This window comes from Dunckerocampus dactyliophorus, chromosome 21, assembly GCF_027744805.1.
Source record: "Dunckerocampus dactyliophorus isolate RoL2022-P2 chromosome 21, RoL_Ddac_1.1, whole genome shotgun sequence".
In the NCBI taxonomy this organism is placed as follows: domain Eukaryota; kingdom Metazoa; phylum Chordata; class Actinopteri; order Syngnathiformes; family Syngnathidae; genus Dunckerocampus; species Dunckerocampus dactyliophorus.
In genome coordinates, this window is record NC_072839.1 from 14902895 (window position 1) to 14929178 (window position 26284).

Below are 26284 nucleotides of genomic sequence, written 5' to 3' on the forward strand. Positions count from 1 at the left end.
CCCTCATATTTATATTATATTAAGTTAAAACAAATGTAATCAGACACTTAATCTTTCTTGCTAAATGCATTTGTTGTCAACTTTGACAGAAAAGTTCTTACTTTTTGTCATCAAGTCATATTATATTTTATATTATAATGTTGAATAAATAATTAATAAAATTAGTTATTATTATTTGTAATAAAATTGTTCTTATTTGCATTAGACAATAGTAGGGTATGCTCAAATTTGTGCTTGGCACCTTGACGTCTTTCAGTAAGTTTGTTGGTAAAACAACACAAAGCAAACATGATAATAATCCTAATTTCCCCTTGTGGGACCAATAAAGGCACATCTTATTTTATCTTATCAAATGTGTCGTGATATCATGAGGCTATTATACATGAATATGGTTTCACAGTTACAGGTGGGCCCCTCGGGGTAACCAGAACTGCGATGCGGCCCCACGGTGAAACCCAATTTGACACCACTGTTGGAGAATCACATACTTTTTACTTTTCCTTGAGTAGATTTCATACCTTTTATACCTTTAAGCAAAATAACTGTACTTGATTACAATATTTTTGTACTTTTTCCACTTTAGCCACGTAAACATCTTCAGTAAATGAACAAACTTCCGTTGTATTTTATGATATAAAACGTATTTTATTTGTCAGTACGGTACAGTAAGTCCAGTAGATGGCGATGCTTGCAACAGTGACGTCACACCGACCAAAGATAACTATACAGTAGCTTTCCACCTGTTCACAGTTTGGAATTTGTTCCCCCCTGGATATTCACAGATTTTTTTTTTCTCAAGATAATACATTTTATTATTTTTTAAACAATAAATGAATTAATACACGTTAATATTATTTTTATTTGTGAGAAAACCCACCCACTCATTCATTCATTTTTTTTTGCAGGAAACCCGTCTCATTCACCCTAAATACGGCATACTGTACGTAACAATGTAACAGAAGTGTAAGATGCACTTTAACTTTGTTACATTCCCGCCTCAAAACATGCAGCGAGGTGTACACAAGTTAATACATGACTGGAAGTCCTGACTGGAAGTCAGGTGTGTGAGGCATATAAGCATTTAAAGGCCTTGTGTGGGTGCATCCATTGTGAGCAGAATGCTAAATATCTCGGAACATCTACTCTACTCTATATGACAAGTTCAGTACTTTGCAGATGAGTTTGACAGGTCAAATCACAAAGAATTGAAGGGAATCACATTTTATCCAGAGCACCTCGAGAATATACGGCAGGTAATGTCAGTGCAAAGTGTATTCAGTCGCAGTTTCCGATGTCGTCAAACAGACCAGACGTGTTCTTTCATTGTCGGTGTTGCAGGTTTAAAATATGATGCTTGCGTGCGATTTCATGAAACACATTGCTCAAGACAAATGAAGCACCCGTCCAACACTTATAAGTCCAGTCACTTCATAAAGAACGTTTCTGCCTGTTCGTCACAAGCCGAGAGTAGCCGAGACGTGGGGGTCTTCCTCACGAAGTAATGTAATGAATCGTGTGCAAGCCCGCGGGCCGATGTTGATCACTCTGCCCATGACGGCACGCGCCTTGCGCCTTCTCATGCGTACTTCGTGCATCTCGTCTCTTTCATTCTCGTTTAAGAACCCTTCCTCAAACAAACGGTCCACCAGAGTCTCGAGGACCGCGCGTGATACTCGGTTGACGAAGCCGGTCCAGGCGTTTCTCAGATCTTCGACCGCGACGCCACGACGACGGTGCACTGCGTGTCTCAAAGGAACCTCGGCGTACCAGACGTGGCCTTCGAGGTTGTCATGCTCCCTCAGAGTCAGATGGATGGTGTCCAAGTTGTCTATTCCAAGTACTTGGAATGAATTCATGAAGTTTCTGCGAGGGCTGTCGTAAAAAGTCGCTCTATTTGGTTGAATTCGCAACAGCTCTCCTAGCGTGGTGGTCAGAATGTACTGCTGCTGTGGGACCAGGATGCATTCTGAAATGGTGTTGACAAAGCCCTCACTGGGATTGCGTCCACTCCGGATACGAATGACTTCATCCACCACCTCGTTCTCCGGCACTAACAGCACATTTAAAACGGACGGCGGCTCGGGAATGAGGAAGACCAGCACCAGCGCTTGGATCGGGAGGCGAGGCGCGTCTTCATCTCGCATGAGCCCAAAAGCCGAAAAGCCCATTATGTTGGCGATGACGTGCGTGTCGGTGGTCTCCTGAGGGGTGATCAGCTCGATGCCCTCACCTCTCACGTGAGCCACTGACAAGTGGCGGTGCCCGCCCGTGGATGGGATCTCACAATGAGGCAGGTGAAGCTGCCGCACGGACGGCTTGTCACACTGGATGTCAAAAAGCGGCCCGGCAGGCTTCTTGTGATGCTGGGCCAGTAGGCTCAGCTTCCATGGGATGGTCCCGTAACGTACATCCCCCTCTCCATCCATATCGAACACCAGGCCCGTCACCGTGCACTGGTACCGGCCGGCCCTGAAGCATTGCAACCTGTAGGTTGCCTTCTCCCCCCCCAAGGTGACGTCAGGAGTAAAGTGCTCAAAGTCCTTGAGGAACATGTCGACCAAGCTGGCAGATCGGGTCAAGCTGTTGCTCTTCTCTGGTCTCAGCTCAGAGGTGCTGTGAGAACGAGGCAAGAGGCAGGCGGTTCTTCTGGATCGACTATGGGCCAAGTAGCCCACGTGAGGATAGGCTGTAACGGTGTACGTCACTGGGGGCTGCTGCACCGGTGGAGTTTCCAGCCAGACCTCGTGTGTGATGATATTGTACGGAGATGGCAGGAAAACATGTTCTGAAGTGCTGGCTAATATTTCAGGCAGTGACTTAGAACATTCATCTTGGTAAAGTGGCCCCGGGTCAGGTGGATCTTGATCGTTACTCGGCTCTGAGTTCACAAAGTCCACGATTGCTGGATTGTTACCTGGCTCTGAGGGCTGTAAGTTGTGGTTGGTTATGCATATCAGAAAATGTTTAAGCACTCTGCTCAGCCAACTGGCAAACGAGGTTCTTCTTCTTCTTCTTTTTTTGATCTGGGCAGAACCCATTTGGAGGTCACAAGCCTGACGGAGTGTGACCTCCGGCACTGAGGAACGGTTCATCAACGGCAGTTCTTGCCAAATTACTTGTGATGCGTCGCTCTCCTCCAAAGACTCTTGGTGACGCGCTGTGTTTGTTTCCTCCTTGTGTAACCTCTTTGTACGAGCTCCTGAAACACAAACCACCAAATGAGTTGCTCTTCATTGTAGAAGTATGGCAAAACTGTACATGACTTTATGCTCTATGGCAGGGGTGTCCGAAATGCGGCCAAAGAGCCATTTACGGCCTGCGGCAAATTCAAAAAATATAATTTAACAAGAAAACAAAAAAAATGAGACAACATCAGCAAAAATTGAAAATCAGGAGTAATTTTACATTCATAAAATCAAAATGTTCAGAGAAAAAAGTTGGAATCTAACACTAAAAGTCGGATTTGTTACAAGACTACGAATATTAGCATTGTGTGTGCGTTTCCTCGCAATATTGTAAGGGAAAATACTGCCATTTTAGTAGCATAAACTTGAACTATTAAAGAAAACAAAATGTTATTTTTCAAATGTTGCGATATTCTGAAAAACAAACTAAGTTACAAATAAAGTTGTAATGTTTGCGAAATGAGGTTGTGGAAAAAGTTATAATGTTACGAGAATAAAGTCTAACTATTAGGGGAATAATGTTATAATTATGAGAAGAAAATTTACAAGAACAAAGTTGAAATAGTAAAAATAACAGCAAAAAAGTTTTTTAAAAAAGCCGTAATTAAAGAATAAAGTCAAAGTATTCAAAGATATACCCTAAAAAGAAACAAAATTGTTTTTTTTCTTTTTTTACAATTAACTTTTTTTAATATTGTGAGGAAAAATAACAATTTTAGTAGCATACATAATAATACATAATATTAAAGAAAAAATATGATGGTTTTTAAAGTCGTCATATTGTGAAAAACAAACAAAACAAAATAAAGCAGTCATTTCTGGGACAATTAGGTTGAAGAAAAAGTCATAATACTGCAATTGCAAATGTAAAAAGCAACAACTGCAGAAATGGGGAAAAAGAGCAAAGGCCAAAGTTCATACTAATAACACGCTTTTCACCTATATCACAAAGCTGAGATGCTGTTTTTTTCTGGATATATATATATAACGTCTTAGCATATCTACATGTTTTTGTGAAATAAATGAATCATCCTCCCCTATTGGAAGCAGAGTTAAATTGCATTTTGCAGCTCAAATACAGATGTTAATCTAGCTTTGATTACCGTGTTGTTGAATGGGCTCACCAGTGGAGATGTCTTGCTTTGTGTCGCGTGTGAGACTCAAGTAGCTTTTATATGAGGTGTGTCGTCTCTTCCTGTTCTACCTGAAAGTTGTCCCTCGAGTCTTACAGAGACTGACTGATGGTATGTGCTGGGCGGTGATGGTATGTGCGATGCTCTGTTTTTTGTGCGATTATCATCACCATCTGAATTATTCTTTTACGAAAACATTCGTTCATCAAAGAAAAACTGCTAACAGGTCCACAAGAATTACCCATACGTCAAAAACAACAGTGTTTACTTCCTGCCAGCAGCCTTGTCAGACTAGTGGGATTTTATGTGTGTACGTTGTGCTGTGGAATGAAACTCGCTTGGCATGGTGTGATGATTGGTTTCTGTTTGTCTTGACAGCATAAGTTGGTCCCTGAACACCCCCGCGCAGGATTTCATTGCTGTATATTGTGCTTTTTGCCGCACGGTGGCCGAGTGGTTAACATGTTGGCCACACAGTCAGGAGATCGGGAAGATCTGGGTTTGAAGCTCCGCTTGGGCGTCTCTGTATGGATTTACATGTTCTCCCCGTGCCTGCGTGCGTGCGTGCGTGCGTGCGTGCGTGCGTGGGTTTTCTCCGGGTACTCCGGTTTCCTCCCACATTCCAAAAACATGCATGTTAGCTTCATTGGAGACTCTAAATTGTCCATAGGTATAAAAATGAGTGTAAATGATAGTTTGTCTCTATGTGCCCTGTGATTAGCTGGCGAGCAGTCCAGGGTGTACCCCATCTCTTGCCTGAAGCCAGCTGGGATAGACTCCAGCATACCCCCGCGACCCGAATTAGGATAAGCGGCATAGAAAAAGATTGGCTGGATTTCTGCTGTCGTAACATTTACATTTCTTTGTTGAGGAATAAATAAAGTACAATCTAATCTAATTCTTACCTTCCCTTGTGTCCTACAAACTGAGATGAACACGTTTATTTGCCCTCTTTTTCATGTACTGTATGTATTTGTTTTACTTTGATTCTCGGAAGGGAAAAAATGTGCTGTTGGTTCAGGCAGAGTCTTAATGGCCTTGCCATGTCCCATTACATTACACTAGCAACAATGGGCCTCATTCACGAACATCTTCTTAAAAGTCTTCTTAAGAAGTGTACTTAAGAAGGCGCGGGTTGGAAACTGCGCCACATTCACGACACGTTCTAAAGTAGGGATAATCGTTCGCACCGGTGTTCTTAGGTTGATGAACGCCAACTGCGATGCCCGTGCATGTGAGCCCTAATTTGCATAGGTCACCGCCTATTATTTCCTATATAAGGTAAAAAATGTGCCGTGCGCAACGGGCAGCTGGAGGCGGAGATGGCAACGCGCAAGGGCGAGACTGAGGAGCAGCTGGACAACAAACAAAAGAAAAACTTCAATTCTACTGAAATAGAGGTGCTTTTACAAGGAGTGAGCGAACACAAGACCACCTTATTTTCAAGTGTATCCACCGGTCATCAGGCCATCCAAAAAGAGTCGGCATGGAGCACCATTGCAGGAAACATAAGTGCGGTTTCCACGGAGAAACGCTCCACCGCAGAGGTTAAAAAGAAGTGTTTGACTTAAAATAGACTCAAAAAAAGATTGGACTGCACCGGAGGGATCTGGAGGAAACGGGAGGTGGGCCATCAATCAGAAACCAAACCATTTCGGAAACTCTAGAAAATATTTACACAATCATGATGGAAAAATAAAGTCAAAATACATAGTTTGTGTTTGACAATGTGTTTTTTCTGTGGTTACATTTGATTAGACGCTGCCTAATTAATACAGCAGCCCCGTGCTCTGGCTCAAGACGTGGCTGGGGGCGCATGTCGTTATCTGGGGGTGCTCCGCGCGCAATAGGCACACCACGTTTCATTACGGTGTTATTCTGATGATCCTGCGCACCTGCAAGAACAGAGAGGGAAGCCTGAAGCCTGAAGCGGGACATCAAATATTCGTGGTTTTCATCAAATAAATCTAATGGTCTCTTTACATTCTCTCTCTGCGCAGCACGTCCAGCCAGCCTTTTTTTGATGAATTGGAATTTGAATATATATTTATCGATGGAGTATATTTTAGTTGTTTTGATGATAAATAATTGTTGGGATATTTTATTTGCACTACATTTTTTGGGATCAGGTTGCAAAATCCATCATGAGGGCGATTGCGCATTGAAAGTGCAAGCTTTGCTTGTGCGTAAGAGTCCTCCTGAGCGTTCGTAGAATTTGTTCTTAGATCTAAGAACTGTGAGTTAAGAACACGTTTCGTGAATGCCAAAAATCTTCGTAAGAAGGCTTTAAGAACACATTTGTTCGTAAGAACGTTTCGTGAATGAGGCCAAATGTTTACGTGTTGGCGATCACTTTAAAATGTGCATTACCGCCACCATCAGGATTTGAGTGGAACAGCACTGACCCAATATCATTGTGTTAGTGTTGCGTTATCTTTGACAGTACAATTTTGTAATTCGTCATGCATATAGAATTTATGTTTGCCAAAATTGCATACAAACTAAATGTTTGAATAAATGTTATTACATTTACTAGGAGAACGCGGCATTCACGGCTGAATGAGGGCGGGGCTAAATAAACTTGGCGACCCTCATTTAATCCCTTTCGTTTCACTTGAATGCATCCAAATTTTCCGTCACGCAGACAAGCCAACTAGATAATAAATAAAGACAGATGCCTCTGTAATTAAACAGATAACAGCGTTCAACATATCCTGTGCTGCTGTCGCCACCGGTGTCAGGCCTGGTATGGTTATATCAGCGTGACCTTTCATTGGCTGACTACCTGATAAACACGGCCTATCGCATCACACGACACTGAGGTGGTCTAAGGTTAAGGCCTGTGATTGGTCCAAATGTTTGGCGCCTCCGAAATCCGCCGCAGTCGTAGTGGGTGGCGAGAGCGGGATTGGATTGCCGAATTGGAGAGAAATCGGCGCTGTAAATAGATTTTTTTGTGCGACAACCGTGTTCAAACTCAAAGAAGCGGTGTGGCTTTGAGTGCGTCGAGCCCGTACAAGTGAAGTCATTGTTCCGCCGGAGTGAAAAGCGTCCTCCTTGTTGGCTAACTGTTCGTTAGCCACTGAGCTACCCCCAGCTAGCGAGCTAGCTAATCGGCAAACACAAAGGACGACTTTGCCCGTATTTGTCAGCTCGATCTTGAATGACGACGGAGCCCCCAGCACAGGCAAGGCGAGGCGAGGCGTTAATGTGTGCCTCTTTATTTTGACGTTTTTCCTGACCACCCGAATGTGGTATGTCTTCTTTGTAGACGACTTTTATGTTTGGAAACTTACCCACAGCTAAGCTAGCCCGGTCGCGTGCTGTCAGAAGTGTCAACTTCGAAGGACCCTTCCTTAAGTGTATACTCCAAAGCATGCGAGTGCAATTCACTCTATCACGAACTTCCTTTAAGTACATGAAGTGTTGAAAAACAGCACAAAAGTCTGTCATTTTACAACCTTAATGTCTGACAATATTCTGCACTTTTAACAAGTAATGATGGTAACCTATAATACACAGAAAATTACTCGGAGTGGATTTAGATCGCTTGACTATGTAGTAGTGATAGTCGTGTCATGTCGACGGACCACCTCTACTTTCTAAACATATGGCTGCTGGAAGTCTTGCTATTTCCTGTTAACAATTGTAATTGACTGAAAAGGGGACTTCCTTCGCTGGATTTGAACCTCAGTTCCAGACAGGAAGTTGTTGCATTGTAGACAAAGTGAGTCAATATGTGGGCGTGTGGCGATGCTGTCATGGCTGACTTCACAGTAACAATGGACAGATTTGAAATTGAAGAGGCTACTTTTGCTATGGTTGCATCATCAGCTGGCCCACAAAAGCACAAGTGTTGTCTCCGTCATGATTATGTCTCGGTGCAGGTTGATCATGGTGCTGACTGGCAAGCGTTCAGAGAAAGGTCCGGCCTGTTGGAAGCGGAGAGTCAAGTCTAAGTACATGAAGCTGCGCCAGCTCAAGCGCTTCAGACGGGCCGATGAGGTCAAGGTTGGTGGATTTTTCCACTGAAATCAAATGCACGAGTTGTCGCAGAAACGTGAGCCAAAGACGTCTCTTTCCAGAGCATGTTCAACAATAACCGCCAGAAAATCCTGGAGCGTACCGACATCTTGAACCAGGAGTGGAAGACCCGCCGCATCCAGCCGGCCCACATCATGACATCCGTGGGCTCGCTCAGAGGCACGCGAGAGGTAAGCGGATTGATTTGAGCTTTCCCTGCCGTTGCTTCGTTAGGTTTCTCGTGTTGACAAGCCACACTCTCCACTGTAGTGCACGGTGGACAGCGGCTTCTCTGAGTTCTCCCGCCAGGTCATCCCCTTGAAGACCCTCAACGCTGTGGCCTCCATCCCCGTCATGTACTCGTGGTCGCCACTGCAGCAGAACTTCATGGTCAGTGAAACACACTCATGTGTAGCGTTTTTGTGAACATGTAACACGTGCTGTGTGTTTGTCAGGTGGAGGATGAAACGGTGCTCTATAACATTCCCTACATGGGAGACGAGATCCTGGACCAGGACGGCACTTTCATTGAGGAGCTCATCAAGAACTACGACGGAAAAGTCCATGGAGACAGAGGTGGGCTCATAAGTGTGTAGTCTAAAAGTGCTTTTAGTAAACCTTCCTGGCAACACAGCATTTTTTGTGTCAAGCGTTAGTGGTAATGAGCTGTGTAGTGCTCTTGTGCACTTCATCCATTCTGTCCAACAGTAAGGATGTTCAAACATTAAGAAGTGGGACAGGAGAACACAAACATTAGCAACACTAGCATAGCTATGTGAGCAAAAGTGCTAACATTAGACTCACACTTTAAAAGCAACATCATGTGTTGTTAACCTGTTCGCTGAAGAAAACAATCAAACTTACAGCTTCCGCATCTGTAGTTGACTGACAGGTAGTCGAGCAGAGCTCCAGGTTTTATTTTAAGATGTGTAGTGAAGCCTGAGAAAGTCACAAAAAGTTGCAACTTCAAAAACGAGCCTTTGAGCACCTCTCCTCTCAAAAGTGGAGCAAACAGGTGTGGAGATATTTTTCTCTCTAGGAACACATAGTAGTGTTATATCATTATTAAAGTCACGTTGACATAATAGGTGACATTCATGCCATCAACAGGAAGTTCGGTTAAAAGGGCACAACTTTCCTTACAGAATGCGGCTTCATCAACGACGAGATCTTCGTGGAGTTGGTCAGCTCGCTGGCGCAGTCCAGTGACAACGAGGACGAGGAGGAGGAAGAGCCCGACTTCAAGATGGAGATGTGCGACGGCAAGGAGCACCCGGAGGATGCCCACGACCTCAACGAGAGTGAGTACGCCACATGAGTGATCAGCACTTCGTGGCGCCTGCAGGGGAATAGATACAAAAGCTTTTTGTGTCTCCTCCAGGCCGTACCAACAATGACTGTACCAGGTTTCCCTCTGACAAGATCTTTGAAGCCATCTCAGCCATGTTCCCTGACAAAGGCTCTACAGAGGAGCTGAAAGAGAAGTATGCGTCTTTGTTTTGGTCTCCACCAGCATCCATCATGCTTTTCTCATGTGTTTGTTTGTCTCAGGTATAAGGAGCTGACACAGCAGCAGCTTCCTGGCGCCTTGCCTCCAGAATGCACGCCCAACATCGACGGCCCGAACGCTCGCTCTGTGCAGCGCGAGCAGAGCCTGCACTCGTTTCACACGCTCTTCTGCAGGCGCTGCTTCAAATACGACTGCTTCCTTCACCGTGAGTGTGAGGCGACGTCACCGCCACGCTTCCGTTATAAAAAGCCTCAATTGGTCTCCTGTCGTCCTTCCTCAGCTTTCCACGCCACCCCCAACACATACAAACGCAAAAACCTGGAGAACCTGGTGGACACGAAACCCTGTGGCGTGGACTGCTACATGTACCTGGTGCAGGTGAGCAGTATGTCTCTTACAGCTTCGCATGGCAGCTATATTTGTACGCTCAAAGTCAACACGCATGTCGTCTCAGGATGGGATGGTGAATGAGTACCCTGTGGGGGGTGCTGGCGAGCGGGCCAAGACGCCCTCCAAGCGTACCATGGGGCGACGCCGCGGACGACTGCCAAACAGCAACAGCCGGCCCGGCACGCCCACCGTGTCCTCGGAGACGAAAGACACGGACAGCGACCGAGAAGGCAGCAAAGACGATGAACGGGACAACGAAGAAGACAAGAAAGACGAAAACACCAGCAGCTCAGGTGACCACCAGATTATATATTAGATTTATCTTACAGAGCTGTGCTAATACAACATCCTGGGCAGAGGGAAACTCGCGCTGTCAGACGCCCGTCAAGGTGAAGCTTCCTGTAGAGACGCTGGAGTGGAGCGGCGCAGAGGCCTCGTTGTTCCGCGTCCTCATCGGAACATACTACGACAACTACTGCGCCATCGCACGCCTCATAGGCACCAAGAGCTGCCGACAGGTTAGCGCTTGCCTCGATGTTCTCATCTCAGCAGTATTGTCACACTTGTCGACCTGACACAGGTGTACGAGTTCAGGGTCAAAGAGTCCAGCATCATCGCCCGCGCCCCCACCGAAGACGAGGACACCCCCCCCAGAAAGAAGAAGAGGAAGCATCGGCTGTGGGCCACTCACTGCAGGAAGATCCAGCTCAAGAAAGGTCAGCGGTCACATGACACCCCCACGTGGGCCACAACCATCACGACTGGTGGATCACATGCTGTTTCTGACCCCACCCTTTCCAGATGGCTCGTCCAATCATGTTTACAACTACCAGCCATGTGACCACCCGCGGCAACCCTGCGACTCGTCCTGTCCCTGTGTCACTGCTCAGAACTTCTGTGAGAAGTTCTGCCAGTGCAGCTCAGAGTGTAAGCATGCGCACATTGGCCACGTCCCTTTTTGTCCCCTCCCCTCAAAAGCACTGAAACATCCATTCCTTGGCTGCCTGCAGGTCAGAACCGCTTCCCGGGCTGTCGCTGCAAGGCTCAGTGCAACACCAAGCAGTGTCCGTGCTACCTGGCCGTGAGGGAGTGCGACCCTGACCTCTGCCTCACCTGCGGCGCCGCCGAGCACTGGGACAGCAAGAACGTCTCCTGCAAAAACTGCTCCATCCAGAGGGGCGCCAAGAAGGTGATTCACCACCCCAACTAAATCTACACGTTCACCCGCTGGTAGCATACTGAATCCGCCCTCCTCCCCGTCTCAGCACCTGCTGCTGGCGCCGTCTGATGTGGCGGGATGGGGCATTTTCATCAAAGAGCCGGTCCAGAAGAATGAATTCATCTCTGAATACTGCGGAGAGGTAGGACCACCCATAGGAAGTGGCAGGGAGCTAATGTGTGCTAATGCTAATGTGCAAACTTGTCACTGTCAGATCATTTCTCAGGATGAAGCCGACCGCAGAGGCAAAGTGTACGACAAGTACATGTGCAGCTTCCTCTTCAACCTCAACAATGGTAACGAGTCGCAGGGCGCCTTCTTCTTCGGACCATTTCAGGTGACATCATCTTGTATTTTCCTCCTTTGCAGACTTTGTTGTCGATGCCACACGCAAAGGCAACAAGATCCGCTTCGCCAATCACTCAGTCAACCCCAACTGCTACGCCAAAGGTAAGAACATGAGCCGACTCATGCGCAAGCTCCAACGTGCTGACTCATTCTCTCCCCAGTGATGATGGTGAACGGCGACCACAGGATTGGCATCTTTGCCAAGAGAGCCATTCAGACGGGGGAGGAGCTGTTCTTTGACTACAGGTAAATACGCTCGCCAACTCATCACAAATGGTTTCTAATGAATGTTTACTCACTTCTTTGTTTTGCTACCAGGTACAGTCAAGCGGACGCTCTCAAGTACGTCGGCATTGAGCGGGAGATGGAGATCGCCTGATGTTTACTAGTCTGTAATGAAGCCACACACACACTCTTCAGGACAAGAATACATATTAGCAACATTTCAGGAAGTTGAAGAATCTACCTTCTTTAGTGATTGTTGTCTCTCCTCCACAAGTGTTGGTTTGAACCTAAAGAACAAGACTTCCTTTTTTTAATACATAATTTTGCTGCGGGATGATGAAACGTCTTCTCAGTTCAACTTTCAGGGACCAAATTCATCACCAGCAGGTTTTTGTTTACCGTTTAAACTGACAGCAAATCCAGTCAATTTTTTGACAAAGCTACATGTATATGTTTTTCCCCGTTTTTTGGGGGGGGAGACAAAATAATTGTGATACTGCTGTTTTTGGGTGATGTCAAATAATGCCTTCAGGTGTGTTGGAACTCATACATTACAAAAAACCACCAGCAAACAAGTTTTTTTCTGGTGCTTAAGACTTTCTGAAACGCAGCCAAAAACTTTGTAGTGGCGATTTTATTTCTGTTAAGTCACAAAATAATAATGGCAATGTTAAACCTTGACAAAGCTGGCAGTACCTTCAGTCACGTTTGTGACACCTCCGTGATATCACTGCCAGCAATGTCTAGTTTGTCTACTGGAGGTGCTGAAGAGTCATTGTTTCAATGAGATGACCATTAAAACACCTTTGAAGCATGCTCACGTTTTGACTTTTGATGTGAATTCTGGTGCTAAAATGGCCTCACTCGCCTGCTGTCTGATCCACTTCTGCTGTAACCATAAAATCTTTCTTACCATCAGTACTAGTTTCCTAACAATGTTGACGTTTGTTTCACTTTACTCGCAGGTTTTGTCGCATTCCTGACGCTCTTATGTTGAAGAGCCGACAGGTGACTGTCGTGTTAGTGATGTCACAAGCATCTGACAGTAATGCTTGTATGATAAACACGGACCATGTTTACAAATACAGGGTGCTGGTTGTGTTCTGCGATTGGCCAAGTGGGCAAGGCGAGTCAATCAGCAGCAAGCACTTCAGCTCCACTTGGGATGTTTTTCCTTTATATCCTGCAAAAGAAAAACTTTAAATTCTCTCACTCCACAAGTGGAAGGTGCTGACTTTGCAATGTTCACAGGGATTTTCTTTCTATGAATAAATTCTACAAAATTGCTTGTCTCACATTTTTACTCTGAAATGATGCTTGCTTCCTGTTGTGATAAAAGGAGAAAGATGTTAAAGAAACCTTTCCTTGTTTATTTATCACACATTTAGAAAATGAACCACACTATACAAATGTCCTCCTGTGAGAGAGAGAAAAGCAACATGGCATCTCATCTGTACACTCACGTTTGTCCCGCTGTGCTAGACGGCGGTGCAGGGAGGCGGGAGCATGCAGAAACCTTTGGATATGGCTCTCTGATTGGCTGAAGGCTAAAGTCGTGATGTTTTTCCCGATGGCGCAAGAGAGATGGCGGCAGGGGGTTTCTCCTCTTAAAATCCGGGCGTATTTACAACATGACAAACGTGCGTTGGTGGGCGGGGCTTCGCTGCTTTTCTCAAAAGGCATGGGGGTGATGTGTAAGTTCCTTCATCACCGACAGGAGAGGTCAAAGTTCACCTTTAGGTTGTCACATGCTCAGCAGCGATCTCAACATGTCCGCCGCACATCATGATCCACACTTTATTACTCAGACGGGGGGAAATGAAGATAACACGTAAAACTAAAACTGAGGCGAGTCGGTGGGCTGGGGAAGGGTTTCAGGCCAGGTAGCTGTATGTGTCCTTCTCGCCATCCACTCTCTCCAGGTACTCCTTCTCTATCAAGATGTCAATGCATTTCTGTCCACAAGAGGGAGACACCAGAGAAATGTCAGCTTTGGGACTAGACCAGAGCAAGGAGGAGGTCAATGCATCACCTTGATGACGGGGACTCTGGGTTTGAATCGAGACGACAGCTGGTTGAGGACCTCGGCGAGGAGCTGCTGGTGCTTCAGGACCTTCCTCATCTTCATGATCCTCACGATGGCAGCCTACATACATGGCACACAAAACAGTCACGCTGAGTTGAAGGCACTTGGCGACAGCAGCCGTTTGGGTGCTTTGGTCACCTGAATGAGGAGCTTGCGGTCCTCCTCGATGTTCTTGTGAGTGGTCTCCTGCTCTTGCTTCTGCTCCGTCTTCATAGGCACGTTGATGTTCACGCGCAACTTTTTACTACACAGAAACCAGCGAGTCAGCCAACATAGCGGAGGACAAAGACAGGAAAGCCGGTGGCAAATTTACTTCTTGTATCCCAAGAACAGTTTGATGACTGTGTCCGGTTTGAAGTCCACCTCGTCCACATTGGCGTTCTCGTCCTCCAGAACCTGGCAGATGGACGGACAGACGCGCTGAGGGTCACATGACTGATGTTGAGAAAACATTAACAAAAACAAACAGAAAGCGCTTCTCTCACCAGCAGTTTGGACTTCAGTAAGATCTGCAGCACTTGGACCAGGATGTCCTGAGAGCGTGTGAGGAGGGACGTTAAAAAGTGTCACATGGTGAAAAGGTCACGTGGTGAGTTTATGCGGTGCTGCTTACGGTTTTGATCTGCGTGCTGTCGGTGAGCTGTTGGACGGTGTAGCTGTCCTCCGTGTTGTATTGCAGCAAGATGGCCATCTGGAAGGTGGACGCCTGCAGCGTGTACCTGCATTAGGAGGACACCTCTGAAGACTCTGCTGCTCACTTCTTATCAGGAAGGAGGGAAGCAGGAAGTACCTGTTCTTGAAGCAGTTGGTGACCAGCTCGCCTTTGGACAGATGGTAGAGCCACGTCAACTTCCTGCCGCTGTGTCTGCTGGCGTAGAACGCTGTGAAGCGCTGGTAGCTTCTCTCCAGCTGCACGCACAGAGTGCAGTGCGGTCATGTGACACACCTCGCATATGCGTGTGTGTGTGAGAGAGACTTACCTCAGAGGGCAAAGCGAAGGTGCAGGACTGCTGGAAAGGCCACGATCCTGAACTCAGAACCTGAATACTGAAGTCCACTGAAAACACATACACAGTCATTACCGGCCATCATAAGGTGTGTCGATGTACGTGCTTGTGGTCGCTCACAGTCCAGGGGTTCAGAGTTGGTCAGGTGCTTCTTGAACTGCTCGTTGAGGTCTTTGCTGACACCGATGTCCTGGAACATTCTCTGCAGTTTGGACGTGTACTCGAAGCCGCACGCTTGCTGCAGGAAGAAAAAGGAGGACAGACTGACAAAATGTCTTCTATTGGGGGTGAGGGTTGGCGTGGTCACAAAAAAGCAGACCTTGAGTTTGGAGATCATGCTGGCCTCGGCGTCGTCGCTGGCGCTGTTCTGGTGGACCAAACGCTTGGCGAGCATCTTGGCGTAGAACTTCTGGAAAACGTCCTTGTCCTCGATGTACTTGAACACAACCATCTACAGAGACATGAGACCGCATGTCGGCAAAGAGGGTCCGAGGAGTTCAAGTCACGAGACAAGCTGGCCGTCGTGGCAACTTACCACTTGGTTAAGCGTGTCCTCTAGCTCCGCCTCCTCTGGGTTTTTGGAGCTGAAAAGAAAGACGGGGATAAAAAGCATCAACAAAGGTAGCGTGACATCAGCAGGTGTTGGCTGACACTTGAGCCTCACCTCTTCTTGAGTAATGAGTCGCAGTATCTGGCGAGCAGCTCGGGCGACTTGCTGGACGACTGCGCCATCCTGGTGACGGCGTTGTTGTTGATGAATCGACCACACGCCTGACAGGAAGACAAACGGTCTTTAAGAGTCACTAGGAAGCACTGCTTCAGTGATGAATGCTAAGCGGTCAGCTGACCTTGTCGAGCGCCGCCACAAAGCCAGCGTCATTGTTGAAGGCGGACATGACCAAAGCGTTGTACTTCTTGTGGACGTCCAGTGTGGTCTGCACGTACACTTTGGGGTCCTGAGAGACGAGACGCGGCCGCCATGACGCCACACATACAAAAGAAGCATTCAAGTGTCAAGAAGTGTTCTTACGTTGAGCGCAGCCTCGCCACACTTCTCGATGGCAGCGAGGCCCTGGTTGTGGATGTGGGTCTCTAGAAGCTTCTTGAGTTCTCCCAGGCCGTCAGTGATGCGTGACACCAGATTGTACATGCGGCCCAGGTCTGAGGAGACATCACATCATCAGTCACACGCTTAACGCCTCAGAGGTCCTCTATGACACGCTTACCTTCATTCTTGTCGGCATCCAGAAGGTTCTGGAACTCTGTGTGAAAGATCTCCAGGTGCTTCTCGATGAGGACCTGCTCGCACTTCCTGGCCAGCTCGTCCTGCGTGGACTCGTGGAGGTACACCTGCACGCGCCGCTGCTCCTCCAGCAGGCGGGCCTCCGCCTGACGTTAGCACGACGACATCATCAGCCTTGCTCTCACAATGCAGAGCGCGTGAGGTGGGGGTGGGGGGGAATTGGGCATGCGCGTACCTTCTTCATGTACTCGGTGACCGGGTTCTGCTGGAGGAACTCGGTGCTCTCGCGCGTGTAGAAACGTTCCGTGTCCGTCAGGAACTGGCATTCAAAGTATTCCTTGTAGACCGACAGCGTGGGGCCTTTGGCAAAGGCGTCCTCCTCATTCAGGCCCAACTCCACTGGAGGGCGGACAGATGTTTATTAGATGTTCATGGGAGTACAGCGGAATCCGTTTATGTCGACAACCCTCAGACTGGCTGGCTCATGTCAACATAAGCAGTTGTTGACAACTCCATGTGTGCATGTTTTTATTTAGATTCTTGTGTTTTCATATATTTTATTTTCTTATCTAACAGAGCTGCTGCTTCAGTGATAAAAAGCTTTCATACACAAGCAAATCTTTCTTCCGGTGGCAATTAATGCAGTGTAACTAGACATTCATGTTGCTGTTGACGTTTCAGTGTTTCACATACCTCAAATACAGTCAAACTTGTCTATAGCGGCCACTAGAGGGAGACTGCAAAAGTGGCCGCTATAGGCAGGTGGCCTCTATAGACGGGTTGGCGGCCATTTTGAATGTTGACCAGTAGAGGGGGGGGGGGGGGGGGGGGGGGGAAGGGGGGGGGGAATGAATGTTGACCAGTTGAGGGCACTGTGGGACTGCAGATAAAAGTTGCACAGCACTACTAGGCTTGTTATTATCCATGACCCACAGAACAAAGCTGTGCTAGTAATGTCTTACGCTTGTTTTTAATATTTTACTTTTTATACGGCAGAGTGTCATTACAGCTTTAGTTCATCGGGAAGTGACGGGAAGTGACTGTGGGCGTCCCGAGCAGGAGAGCTAGGCTCAATGCTCGCTGTGACTTTCGAGAGAGTTGGGAAGTGTGTTATGTTGGTGTGGATGTAAAGTCCTGCAGTGTTCTCCGCTGTTAATAAAACCATTAAAGTGCATCGGCGACGGGAGTCTCTCCTTCCCCACAACAAGCGGCATTACAGTATTGACCAGTGCACACCAGGAAATAAACGGTGTCACGTGTTACAGGCACTGCCTGGACAGCTATGTAGTGGGGCTTGTTTAACCTTTGGCTTGTGGGCAAGCAGGAAGGAGAGACGAGACGTGTGTGTGTTCTGAGCTGCTCTCTGGTGGCCGCGTTCAAAAAAATAAAGTTGGCAGAAGCAACAGGAGAAGTTTCCTTCTTTGCTGGAGTCAGGTCGCCCTTACTTACGGTTCGGAGCTGAACAACACTGACACGTTAACACACTGTAGTAGCGAGCGCCAAAGAAGACGGCTTTTTTTGTGTCGAATACAGAAGATGAGGACTTTGATGGATTTGTGGATGAGGATTGATCAAAAATAACACGAGTACATTCTAAAATACTTCAATTAAGTACAACTGAACTCAGTTCAACATACGATAGCGTGCATGCTAGCATGTTTAGCGTGCATGGAGTATTGTATTGTATTGTAGCGTCGCTGGGAGCACGTCCTGTTCCCAGTCTACTTTGCGGTAATGTTTTGGTGCAAATGCTCTTAAAGTTACATGTTTGACCAGGAAATAGCAAGCTCAAAAGAAGATGGCTTTTTTATGTGGAACAACTGACAGTTTGTGTGGATCTTGTGAATGATTGTGACTGAGCTAGGACTCAGTAATTAAAGTCTACACACGATGGCTTCATTGATTGAAAAACAAAACTTTTTCGTGCATGAAGCTTCTATTTGAGTCGGTAATTTGGCCGCTATATGCGGTCAGATATTGACCAAGGGAGACAAAATGGGTGGCCGCTGGCCGCATTGGACAGGTGACTGCTATACACAGGGTCTACAACATGTAAATTTGCTGTGGGGGATTTTTCAGTGGCCGCTATGGGCAGGTGGCCGTTCTATACAGGTGGCCGCTAAGACAGGTTTGACTGTACATTACAATGGGACTGCGTGTGTAGCTTGCAATTATGTACAACAACTCTGCTTCTTAACACACCTCATCTGCACATACCACAATTGACTTGGTCTGCAGTGCAACACATCTATTAATCACAAGTCATATAGCCGTCCCTCGTTTATCACGGTTAAGTGGTTCCAGACCCAACAGCGATAAGTGAATTTTCTCTGAAGTATGATTCAATATTAATAAACGTAATATTTTCATAGTTAATGCATAGAAAACCTGTTTAGGACTTTCTAAATATGATTTTTACCATTACTACAGCCCTGCAGACATGACAACGCCTCTATAGTCACCATTACATTCCTATTATTCTTTGTTTACACCACATTGCGCAGGCTACAGGATCACTGGAGGGAGAGATGGCTGCCGTTAGAATAGCGAGCTAACTAGTTAGCCTCTCCAATTTAGATAGCGTAAAACTTACCACCTCCACACGGAATGGGAGGATTACTTTTTTCACTCTTATGTCGGACATGCCATGGCTGGCTCCATGCAGTGTGAATGTAATGCAATATAATGTCATGTCTCATCAATGCAACATTACTGACACCTCGTGACCAGGGTCCGGATGGTTATTTTAACCACTGGTTAACCCCTAACCACCAGTTAAATTCTTTACCCGCCGTTAGCTAACCGACCGTTAAATATGTGTTGTTCAAAACACGGTTAGTCACGTGGTTAGTTTACGGTTACTGTCAATGTTAACTGTGTGGTTGACGTCACTGGTCAGCCATATATATCCGACAATTCCTCATTTTGTTAACTTTCGGTTAAGCGGAAAAAATGATAGCGAAACAATTTTACAAATTAAAAAAAGAAATTAAACAAAAATATTTTTAGTTAAATATATTATTAATTAAAGTAAGCAATATTTAACATAGTTTCCAGCTTTACAGCAAAATGAACCTCGTGGCCCACGCCGGATACCGGAACTACTTAACCAATTTCAAAGTAAGAGCTCAGACGTGCTTAACTTAAAAATGTTGAAATTGTATTCTGCATCAAATTAAGCAAAACGTTTTACAAATAAAACAAGCAAGCAATTTATGAACGACACAATTAAATAAAAATGTTTTTGGTTAAAAATATTTTGCTCAGCACAAATTGTTGTAGCTTGGAAAAATACTGAAAGTCGGCTCGCCTTCAAATTATGTCTTAAGGTTCAACCTAATATTGATGCCAAGAAGCTAATACATATAATAGTTATTCATGTATTAATGACACATGAGCAATATTTATCAAATGTATGTTTTATTTGTTATTGTTACACAAATGTACAGAACACAGCTTCCAATACATTGCAAAGGCAAGACTGTGTACAACATTAGACACGCTATACTCATGATTCCTCTGGAAAGCTATAAAAATAGTGGAACTATCGCTTCAAATTGCAAGTTCATAAAAATACAATTTGTGACGCCAATAATACCTCAATGTGCCATTATTCCATCAAAATAGTTGTTCTTAAACATGACTAAGATAGAATTTGCAAGCTTAACATGGTTCAATAAAATAGTTTCCTTTAAAATTTAGGCAGTTAAAAGCATGTTTATTTGTCTTGCAAATATAATTTGCCATGTGCTGAAAAGCTGCAATGTACAGTAAAGTGTGAAGTAATGCATAACCCAGACATCAGCAATGCACGTAGGGAGACATGACAGTATGATATCATGAAGGCAGCGTTAGCCGCCATCTTGAGAGTTAACCACCTGTTAAAAAGTTAGCGGTGGTCCTTAGGTGTGTTAACTTTAACGTCAAGTTAACAGTCGGTTAAAGTTAACCGAGTTTTGGAAAAGAAGATAACAGTGCCGTTAAAGTTAAGTTTCTCAAGTCTACTTAACCAGTGGTGAAATAAATAACCAGGTTTTGAACAACTAGGCCCAGAATGGTACATATGACTTGTCTTTGAATATTGTTATTTTACTAATAGGCCACAGTCAACCACGAAACAGCGATAATTTTTAAATTTTGATAAATTAATGAATATTCGTTTTTGAAAAACTGCAATAGAGGGCGGGATGTTCAAACCGCAGTTTAGCGAGGGACGTATTAGATGTACAATGATGTGTACCTCAGCTGTAAAATCAGTGCACACTCACATGTTTCCCAGCAAACATCATGAATGTGTTTTTAATGGCCTATGCATGTTATAAGGTGAGTTTTGCATCTTGGTAAATTATGCAAATTAGACAATGACATCGTCCCCAGCAATCCATCACCACAAATAGATTGCAGTCCTGTCAACTTAAGCGGGCCCTTGTTAGTAATAAGATTGGTCGACCTAAACATGAGTGAAGCAGGTAAGCTAACTCGTTGTTTGGGACTCACCGTAAGACTGCACAACGCCGCTGATGAGTCTGGTGTTGATGGTCTCGCCGTTTCTCTCCCTCTCTATCAGCTTGAGCACAGCGTTTGTAACCTGGCAGAAAAGCAGCAGCAGCTCACATCAAGTTTGCAGAGGACGGCTAAGATGACGTTTAAAGGTGTGTACAAACGCACCTGCTTGTTGAGGGGTCTGAACAAACACTCCCTCCAGGTGACCAGGGCCAGCTGTGAAAAAAAGTTGAGGCATTGAGGAGAGGAGGAAAAAGCGACGAGGGAAGACGATGAGGAGGATTTCTTGTTACCGAGTAGATTTCGTAGATGCCCTTGCGGCCCTCGTCACACTCCCGTCTGACCCAATGACGATTGAGGTAGGCACAGATCCCATTGAGGACCTTACTGGAGAAACGGTAATCCTCCCACTGTTGGGTGTAGAACTTGAGCACACACTCGTCCATGAGGTCTTCCCCATCCTGGGGGGGACAAAAAAAAATTGTATGAGTGTGACGATTTGTGACTTTTTATGAGGAGCACGTTGACTCACCTTGAGCAGACTGGTCAGATAGTTCTTCAGGAACTCCTTGAGCCTCTTGTAGAGCTCCAGGCCTACAAATTGGGCTCCACCTGGAGTGGTGGACTTTTTGGAGGGCTTGCTGGGGGGCACTGAGCCCCTGCCCTGGCTGGACTGGTGGACACTGGTGCAGTAGTTATATACATGTCTGAGAACGGCTTGTTAAGGAAAGATTGTCAACCCAACGTAGAAGCTTCTAGTCCCACTCTACTTTACATGACGAGTGGACTGTAGTACCTATGGAAGGTTCTGGAAAGCTGTGAAGGAAGAAAGAGGAGCTCAGTAATGGAAACAAAAGACAACTGGTGCAGACTTTCCAAATCAAAGTACTGCAGAATTGGGCCACTGAAGCATGAAAAGAGGTTCTGGTGATAGAACACCACACCAGATGACATAATTGGGATACGTGTAGAGTTCCATGTAGCGAGACTTGGCCATGCTCTGCCGCGTGTACACCTGCTGGATGCCGGCCCGCAGGTCGTCCCATATTTGGTCCAGGCCTATCTGTTTCAGTCCATGCGGGTTCTGGGTCCTGTTGGATGACATGGTGTGGGCTCCTGTCCTGCTTTCCCGGCCAAAGGTTCCCCTCACACTCCTGCTCCGGTGAGGCCTCTTCTCCCTCTCTTGATCTGGGTCCGGACGGGTGCTGCTCTCAGAGTGCAGGGTCCATCTGGGGAGGCGGTGGCGATGCTTCAGCTAGTTTGTTGAGGGATGCAGTACCACTGGGTGGCGCTGTGTGCCCCTCCTCCACCTGAGAGCTTCTGCACGCCTCACCAGATGACCTACGATGGACACACACACACACACACACACACACATATATATATATATAAATAAATTATAGTCCCGGAATGAAGAGCGCGAGAGTCCAGCTGTCAGTCACCCAGTTTCATCTGCTGACGTCACTCAGCTAATTACAGATTAGTCCACTAAATCGCTTCTACGACAAGTCGGCGGCCAGCCTCAACAATACAAACATGCTTGTGGTTCCTATCAGAGTTCTGGCTCAAACATTTCAGGCCCAGTTTCAGTGTGGCAGGTCACAATAATTCACTGCTGACAGGTTAATGACTAGAATAGAACATAAAACACATCACATGTAAGCTTTCATAAAACAGTCACAAGCCAAACTGCTTCTAAAGGCAATTAAATAGGTAATTGGTTTGGCATTAATCATTGCCAGATTGTTTGAAGAACTCATCTAGAAGTCATATACATGATAGATATGCAAGTCAATGTAAAATGTATCCTAGGAAGATGTAAGCAACACTGTGTGTAAAGTAGGTAGCTATATTTAGAAGGAGCCATGATGCAGGTCAGCTCGTCTCAGTCAACATCGCCATTAGTGACCCAGTGGGAACCTAGAAGGCCTCTACTCTCAAAACCAAGCATCCGCTCGTCGTCTCCACACAAGAGGACAACCTGAGGTGGTGCGGTGGTTACCGTGGCAACAACAATAGGGCAGATGGTAGCATTTCAAGTAGCCATTGAGATGATAGAGTTGGTTGTCTGAGAGCAGCACTCAGGGTAAAAACAGAACATTACTAAACTAGAATCTTTGGCTGTGGACTGGAGTGCCCGTACTTGAAAGTTCTCCTCCTTTACACTTGCTGTAGAAGGATGCAGCAGTCACGACTGCTTGTAGTGAACAAGTAATAAGTTATCAGCCATGAGGAGACGGCTTCCTTAATTTCCGCTCTCATTTACATCCAGTCACACTGGGCCAAGATGACTTGCACATAAACATTTTTCATTTTGGTCTGCTTACTTAATGCTAGCGTTACATTTAGCCTATTCAACTCAATTGTTTTGGGGGCCACCTTTTCAAGAAAGCTAAGCACCGAGGGCCACACTTGCTCCTTCACTATTATTCTTATTTTGTGTACAATGGCAATGCAAGGCCCTGATTACAATACCTACAAATTTCCAAGATTATTGATAATCAAATACCACAATACATTTTTTTAAATAAAAGCAACCCATGTATTTTTAAATTCAGTACTTTATTGAAAACTGTTTCAAACTGTCAAGTATTTAAGATCACTGTGCTGCAAAATCTTTTTGCACATAATTTAAATTGCAATACCAGTAAGTGGTAGCTATACAATCAAACAACAGCAGTGGCCTATAGCATCCCAATATATTAAAAACAAACAATACTGTGCTTATAAATATGCTCCTACATAACAACAGTCAAGAGCAACTCTTTTTATATACTCGGAGGTTCGACGCCACTGCTGTAGTTCTACTTTTACTTTTCCATTTTTGTGTTGGCAGAGTGATTGTAGTTAGTGTTCTGTCTATGGCTCTATGGCGTTGCTACTGTAAATGACAATACACGTAGGAAGTAACAGTAAACAAGACAGCATTGGAACCACACATTAAGTGCTTTACTCACACCATAAACCTTGCAGCCCAACCAAGCTCGGTGTTCCCAGTGTCACTCGCTTGTTATGCGTGGCTTCTTTTTTCCCCATCAGAGTTGAACAGCTTCCGTCGTGTTAATGTCCAAGCAGAAGCTGGAGTAACTAATCTCCTGCAATATTTTACATGTGTCTTTCTACACATTAACATAAATGATTAGTGGTACAACTGCCGCCATTATTTTAACGTTTTAAAGTTATAAAAAGTTTAAAGTTATAAAACATTTCAAATTGTGCCTTCATTGCTTTGTGACTAAATAAAAAAGGTGTCCATTCCGATATTTTCTCATTGTAGTTTTTTATTTTTTAAGTAATGTCAAAATATTGTCTCATCTCGTGAGCCTCGTGTATCCTGACACCCTTAGTATTATGGGCGCCACACATATATATCAGTGTAAATGAATGTAAACTTACCTGCTGTTTACTCTGGCACCACCGAGTTCCCATGCCACTGTTTTTTCCTTTACATCTCGATATTCTTCTTTAGAAATGTCAAATAGCGCCGGGAAATCTGACACCGCGAGTATAGCGTACGGATTAGCATCCTGTCTGCTCATTGGTCGATCAATGAAACTCTCCGATTGGTCCTCATCTGGGCGACAGCGACAAAACGTTTAACATTTTCCAACTTTCAGGGTTCGCGTCGCAAGCCAGCGTGTGCACGAACACGCACATACACAAACTTTCACACGCACGAATTTCACCTGTCGCTTGGCTGGACGGTGACACGCGATAATCGCCGTATCGCGCAGGTTCCATTGCAAATGAATGGAATAGAGGCGATGTCGCCTCTCGTGTGTGGCGCCCATAAAGAGTGGCTGCTTCTGCCTGACATTGATTCAAACATGATAACACCACAGTGGTCATGTTACCAGAGACGGCCATGACACCGACTCTAATAAAAGTGTGGACATGCTAGTAATCGTGAGAAGCAAAGTAAACATGAGCAGCAACACGTGCATCGTGTTCCACGCATGACACAGAGAAGCCACTTCTTTAAATAGCAACAACTTGTCTGCAAACCAAAACACATCACTGCTGTTGAGGAAATACTCAAATGCCCCATCGCAGTAAACACACACCTTCAGTAAAACACCTAAATAATTCCACCCATCCATCTCAGTGATCGGATCAAGCTACACGCGTACAATTAAGGACGGGACTATTTTTGGATTGTGTCGCCTCTCAAAAGGCAAAACGAGACAAACCAGAATGCTGATAATCTCATTAACTGCAGAAAGGCGTTTCTGTAGCTCTACATACAGTGCATAAATGTACTCTGATGCAAGCATGACAAACAAAGTAAGAATCTCAGGAAGCCATACAGCGTGGGGGACCCTCTCTGAGTCTGAAATGAATAGTTCATAGCAGTGTACGAGTTGGAATAATGAGGCGAAGACCCTTGATAACCGATCATTCTGTGTCCCCAGCCGCCTGGAGGAGTTTGTTTAAAGTTCAAACAAATTATCCAGACAATTACTATGAGGTCTGGAGTGCACCTCTTTATATCCTGTTTGTATTTTTCCTCTAGTCTGTCAGAGTTTTGACACAAACGAGCCTGTTCGTGGGTTCAAAAAGGTTGGAGACCACAGTGCTTGGACGTGATTAATAACCTCATCATTTGATATCAAAACATGGCTCCATAACTGGGTCCATTATCGAAAATCATTCTCTCCCAACGGTGCATTTGAAGCACAAAAGTATATAAACATTTGAAGGAGTAAGTCACTTCAATCCTGTCACTATCTCACACTCCCATTGGGCAGTGTTATCTGATAAGAGTCCATGTATTGTAATCGATTTAAAATCTGGCGATGTATTACTTAGATTATTAACGTTAGGTGTGCTGGTTTTGGCTATTTTAGGTTGATCTGCAGAGTCTGACACTGCTACGCCATCATGCTAGCTCGCGTTAGCTTCTCGGGCTAGATTAGCCGAGTTAGCTTTCCAAGTGAGGCTATTTCAGTTACCAAGTGTTGCGGGGCGGGGATAATAGGAAGGGATTCATCTGAATTCATTTACGCTTTGATGGGAAACCATGTTTGTGAACCACTGTGGTTGTTTAGCTGTATTAACAAAGCTAACCCCAGTGGGCAGCTTGTGATTGTGTAGCAGGTTAAAATGGCAGCCTAGCTTTATAGGCGGCTCAATAATGAGTCAGGAAAACAGACCACTAGCCGTTAGCATTAGCCAGCTAGCTCTTAGCTATGGTAGATTGTCACAAGAAAAGTGCTCCCTGCAAGTGGGTATCCGCCGCCCCAAAATGCTCCCTTACCATTTTTAGGCCTTGGCAGTCACCGTATGGTAGTCGCATGTATAGATTATCACCCGGGTATCGATGTCCTCCGCCGGTTTTTCGTGCTGCTCGCTGCTAACTGCGACCGCTCGGTTTGGTTCGCACAAAGATCAGCTCATCAAGCGCCGATTCAT

The 26284-nt window shown here is 45.5% G+C and overlaps 3 protein-coding genes across 10 annotated transcripts; 1 reads left to right on the forward strand and 2 right to left on the reverse strand.

Annotated features, from left to right (window-relative positions):
* Window positions 1-629: 629 nt before the first annotated feature.
* LOC129173988 (uncharacterized) lies at window positions 630-4317 on the reverse strand. Its single transcript, XM_054765480.1, has 2 exons — window positions 4310-4317; window positions 630-3199 (listed from the first exon to the last, which is right to left on the reverse strand). The coding sequence occupies exon 2, from the start codon at window positions 3090-3092 to the stop codon at window positions 1455-1457; it is 1638 nt and encodes a 545-aa protein (XP_054621455.1). The 5' UTR covers window positions 3093-3199; window positions 4310-4317; the 3' UTR covers window positions 630-1454.
* On the reverse strand, window positions 3236-26279 carry LOC129173985 (cullin-1). 5 transcript variants are annotated; one of them, XM_054765471.1, is made up of 28 exons: window positions 26130-26279; window positions 21838-22213; window positions 21405-21579; window positions 21166-21333; window positions 21038-21088; window positions 20867-20957; window positions 16605-16768; window positions 16353-16515; window positions 16157-16287; window positions 15975-16082; window positions 15791-15897; window positions 15662-15710; window positions 15446-15577; window positions 15247-15364; window positions 15100-15176; window positions 14910-15028; window positions 14733-14838; window positions 14605-14652; window positions 14433-14539; window positions 14258-14363; window positions 14066-14179; window positions 13497-13988; window positions 13330-13357; window positions 13105-13216; window positions 12275-12320; window positions 12108-12198; window positions 9485-9680; window positions 3240-8713 (listed from the first exon to the last, which is right to left on the reverse strand). In XM_054765471.1, exons 2-22 carry the CDS (start codon window positions 21975-21977, stop codon window positions 13908-13910), a joined length of 2355 nt encoding a protein of 784 aa, XP_054621446.1. In that variant the 5' UTR covers window positions 21978-22213; window positions 26130-26279; the 3' UTR covers window positions 3240-8713; window positions 9485-9680; window positions 12108-12198; window positions 12275-12320; window positions 13105-13216; window positions 13330-13357; window positions 13497-13907. The 5 variants fall into 5 exon arrangements, with proteins under 5 accessions (XP_054621444.1, XP_054621448.1, XP_054621449.1 ...); XM_054765469.1 differs by having other exon boundaries at window positions 3236-8713; window positions 12275-13216; XM_054765473.1 differs by lacking the exon at window positions 26130-26279 and adding an exon at window positions 24269-26096 and having other exon boundaries at window positions 3236-8713; window positions 12275-13216.
* On the forward strand, window positions 7187-13357 carry ezh2 (enhancer of zeste 2 polycomb repressive complex 2 subunit). Of its 4 annotated transcripts, none has more exons than XM_054765478.1 (19): window positions 7187-8045; window positions 8206-8329; window positions 8404-8532; window positions 8612-8731; window positions 8797-8917; window positions 9487-9642; window positions 9723-9825; window positions 9893-10056; window positions 10132-10229; window positions 10306-10534; window positions 10599-10759; window positions 10822-10957; window positions 11043-11168; window positions 11252-11430; window positions 11507-11602; window positions 11675-11756; window positions 11830-11910; window positions 11970-12054; window positions 12127-13357. In XM_054765478.1, the coding sequence occupies exons 2-19, from the start codon at window positions 8213-8215 to the stop codon at window positions 12185-12187; spliced, it is 2244 nt and encodes a 747-aa protein (XP_054621453.1). In that variant the 5' UTR covers window positions 7187-8045; window positions 8206-8212; the 3' UTR covers window positions 12188-13357. The 4 variants fall into 4 exon arrangements, with proteins under 4 accessions (XP_054621453.1, XP_054621452.1, XP_054621454.1 ...); XM_054765477.1 differs by having other exon boundaries at window positions 7187-7572; XM_054765479.1 differs by having other exon boundaries at window positions 7187-7505.
* Window positions 26280-26284: the final 5 nt, after the last annotated feature.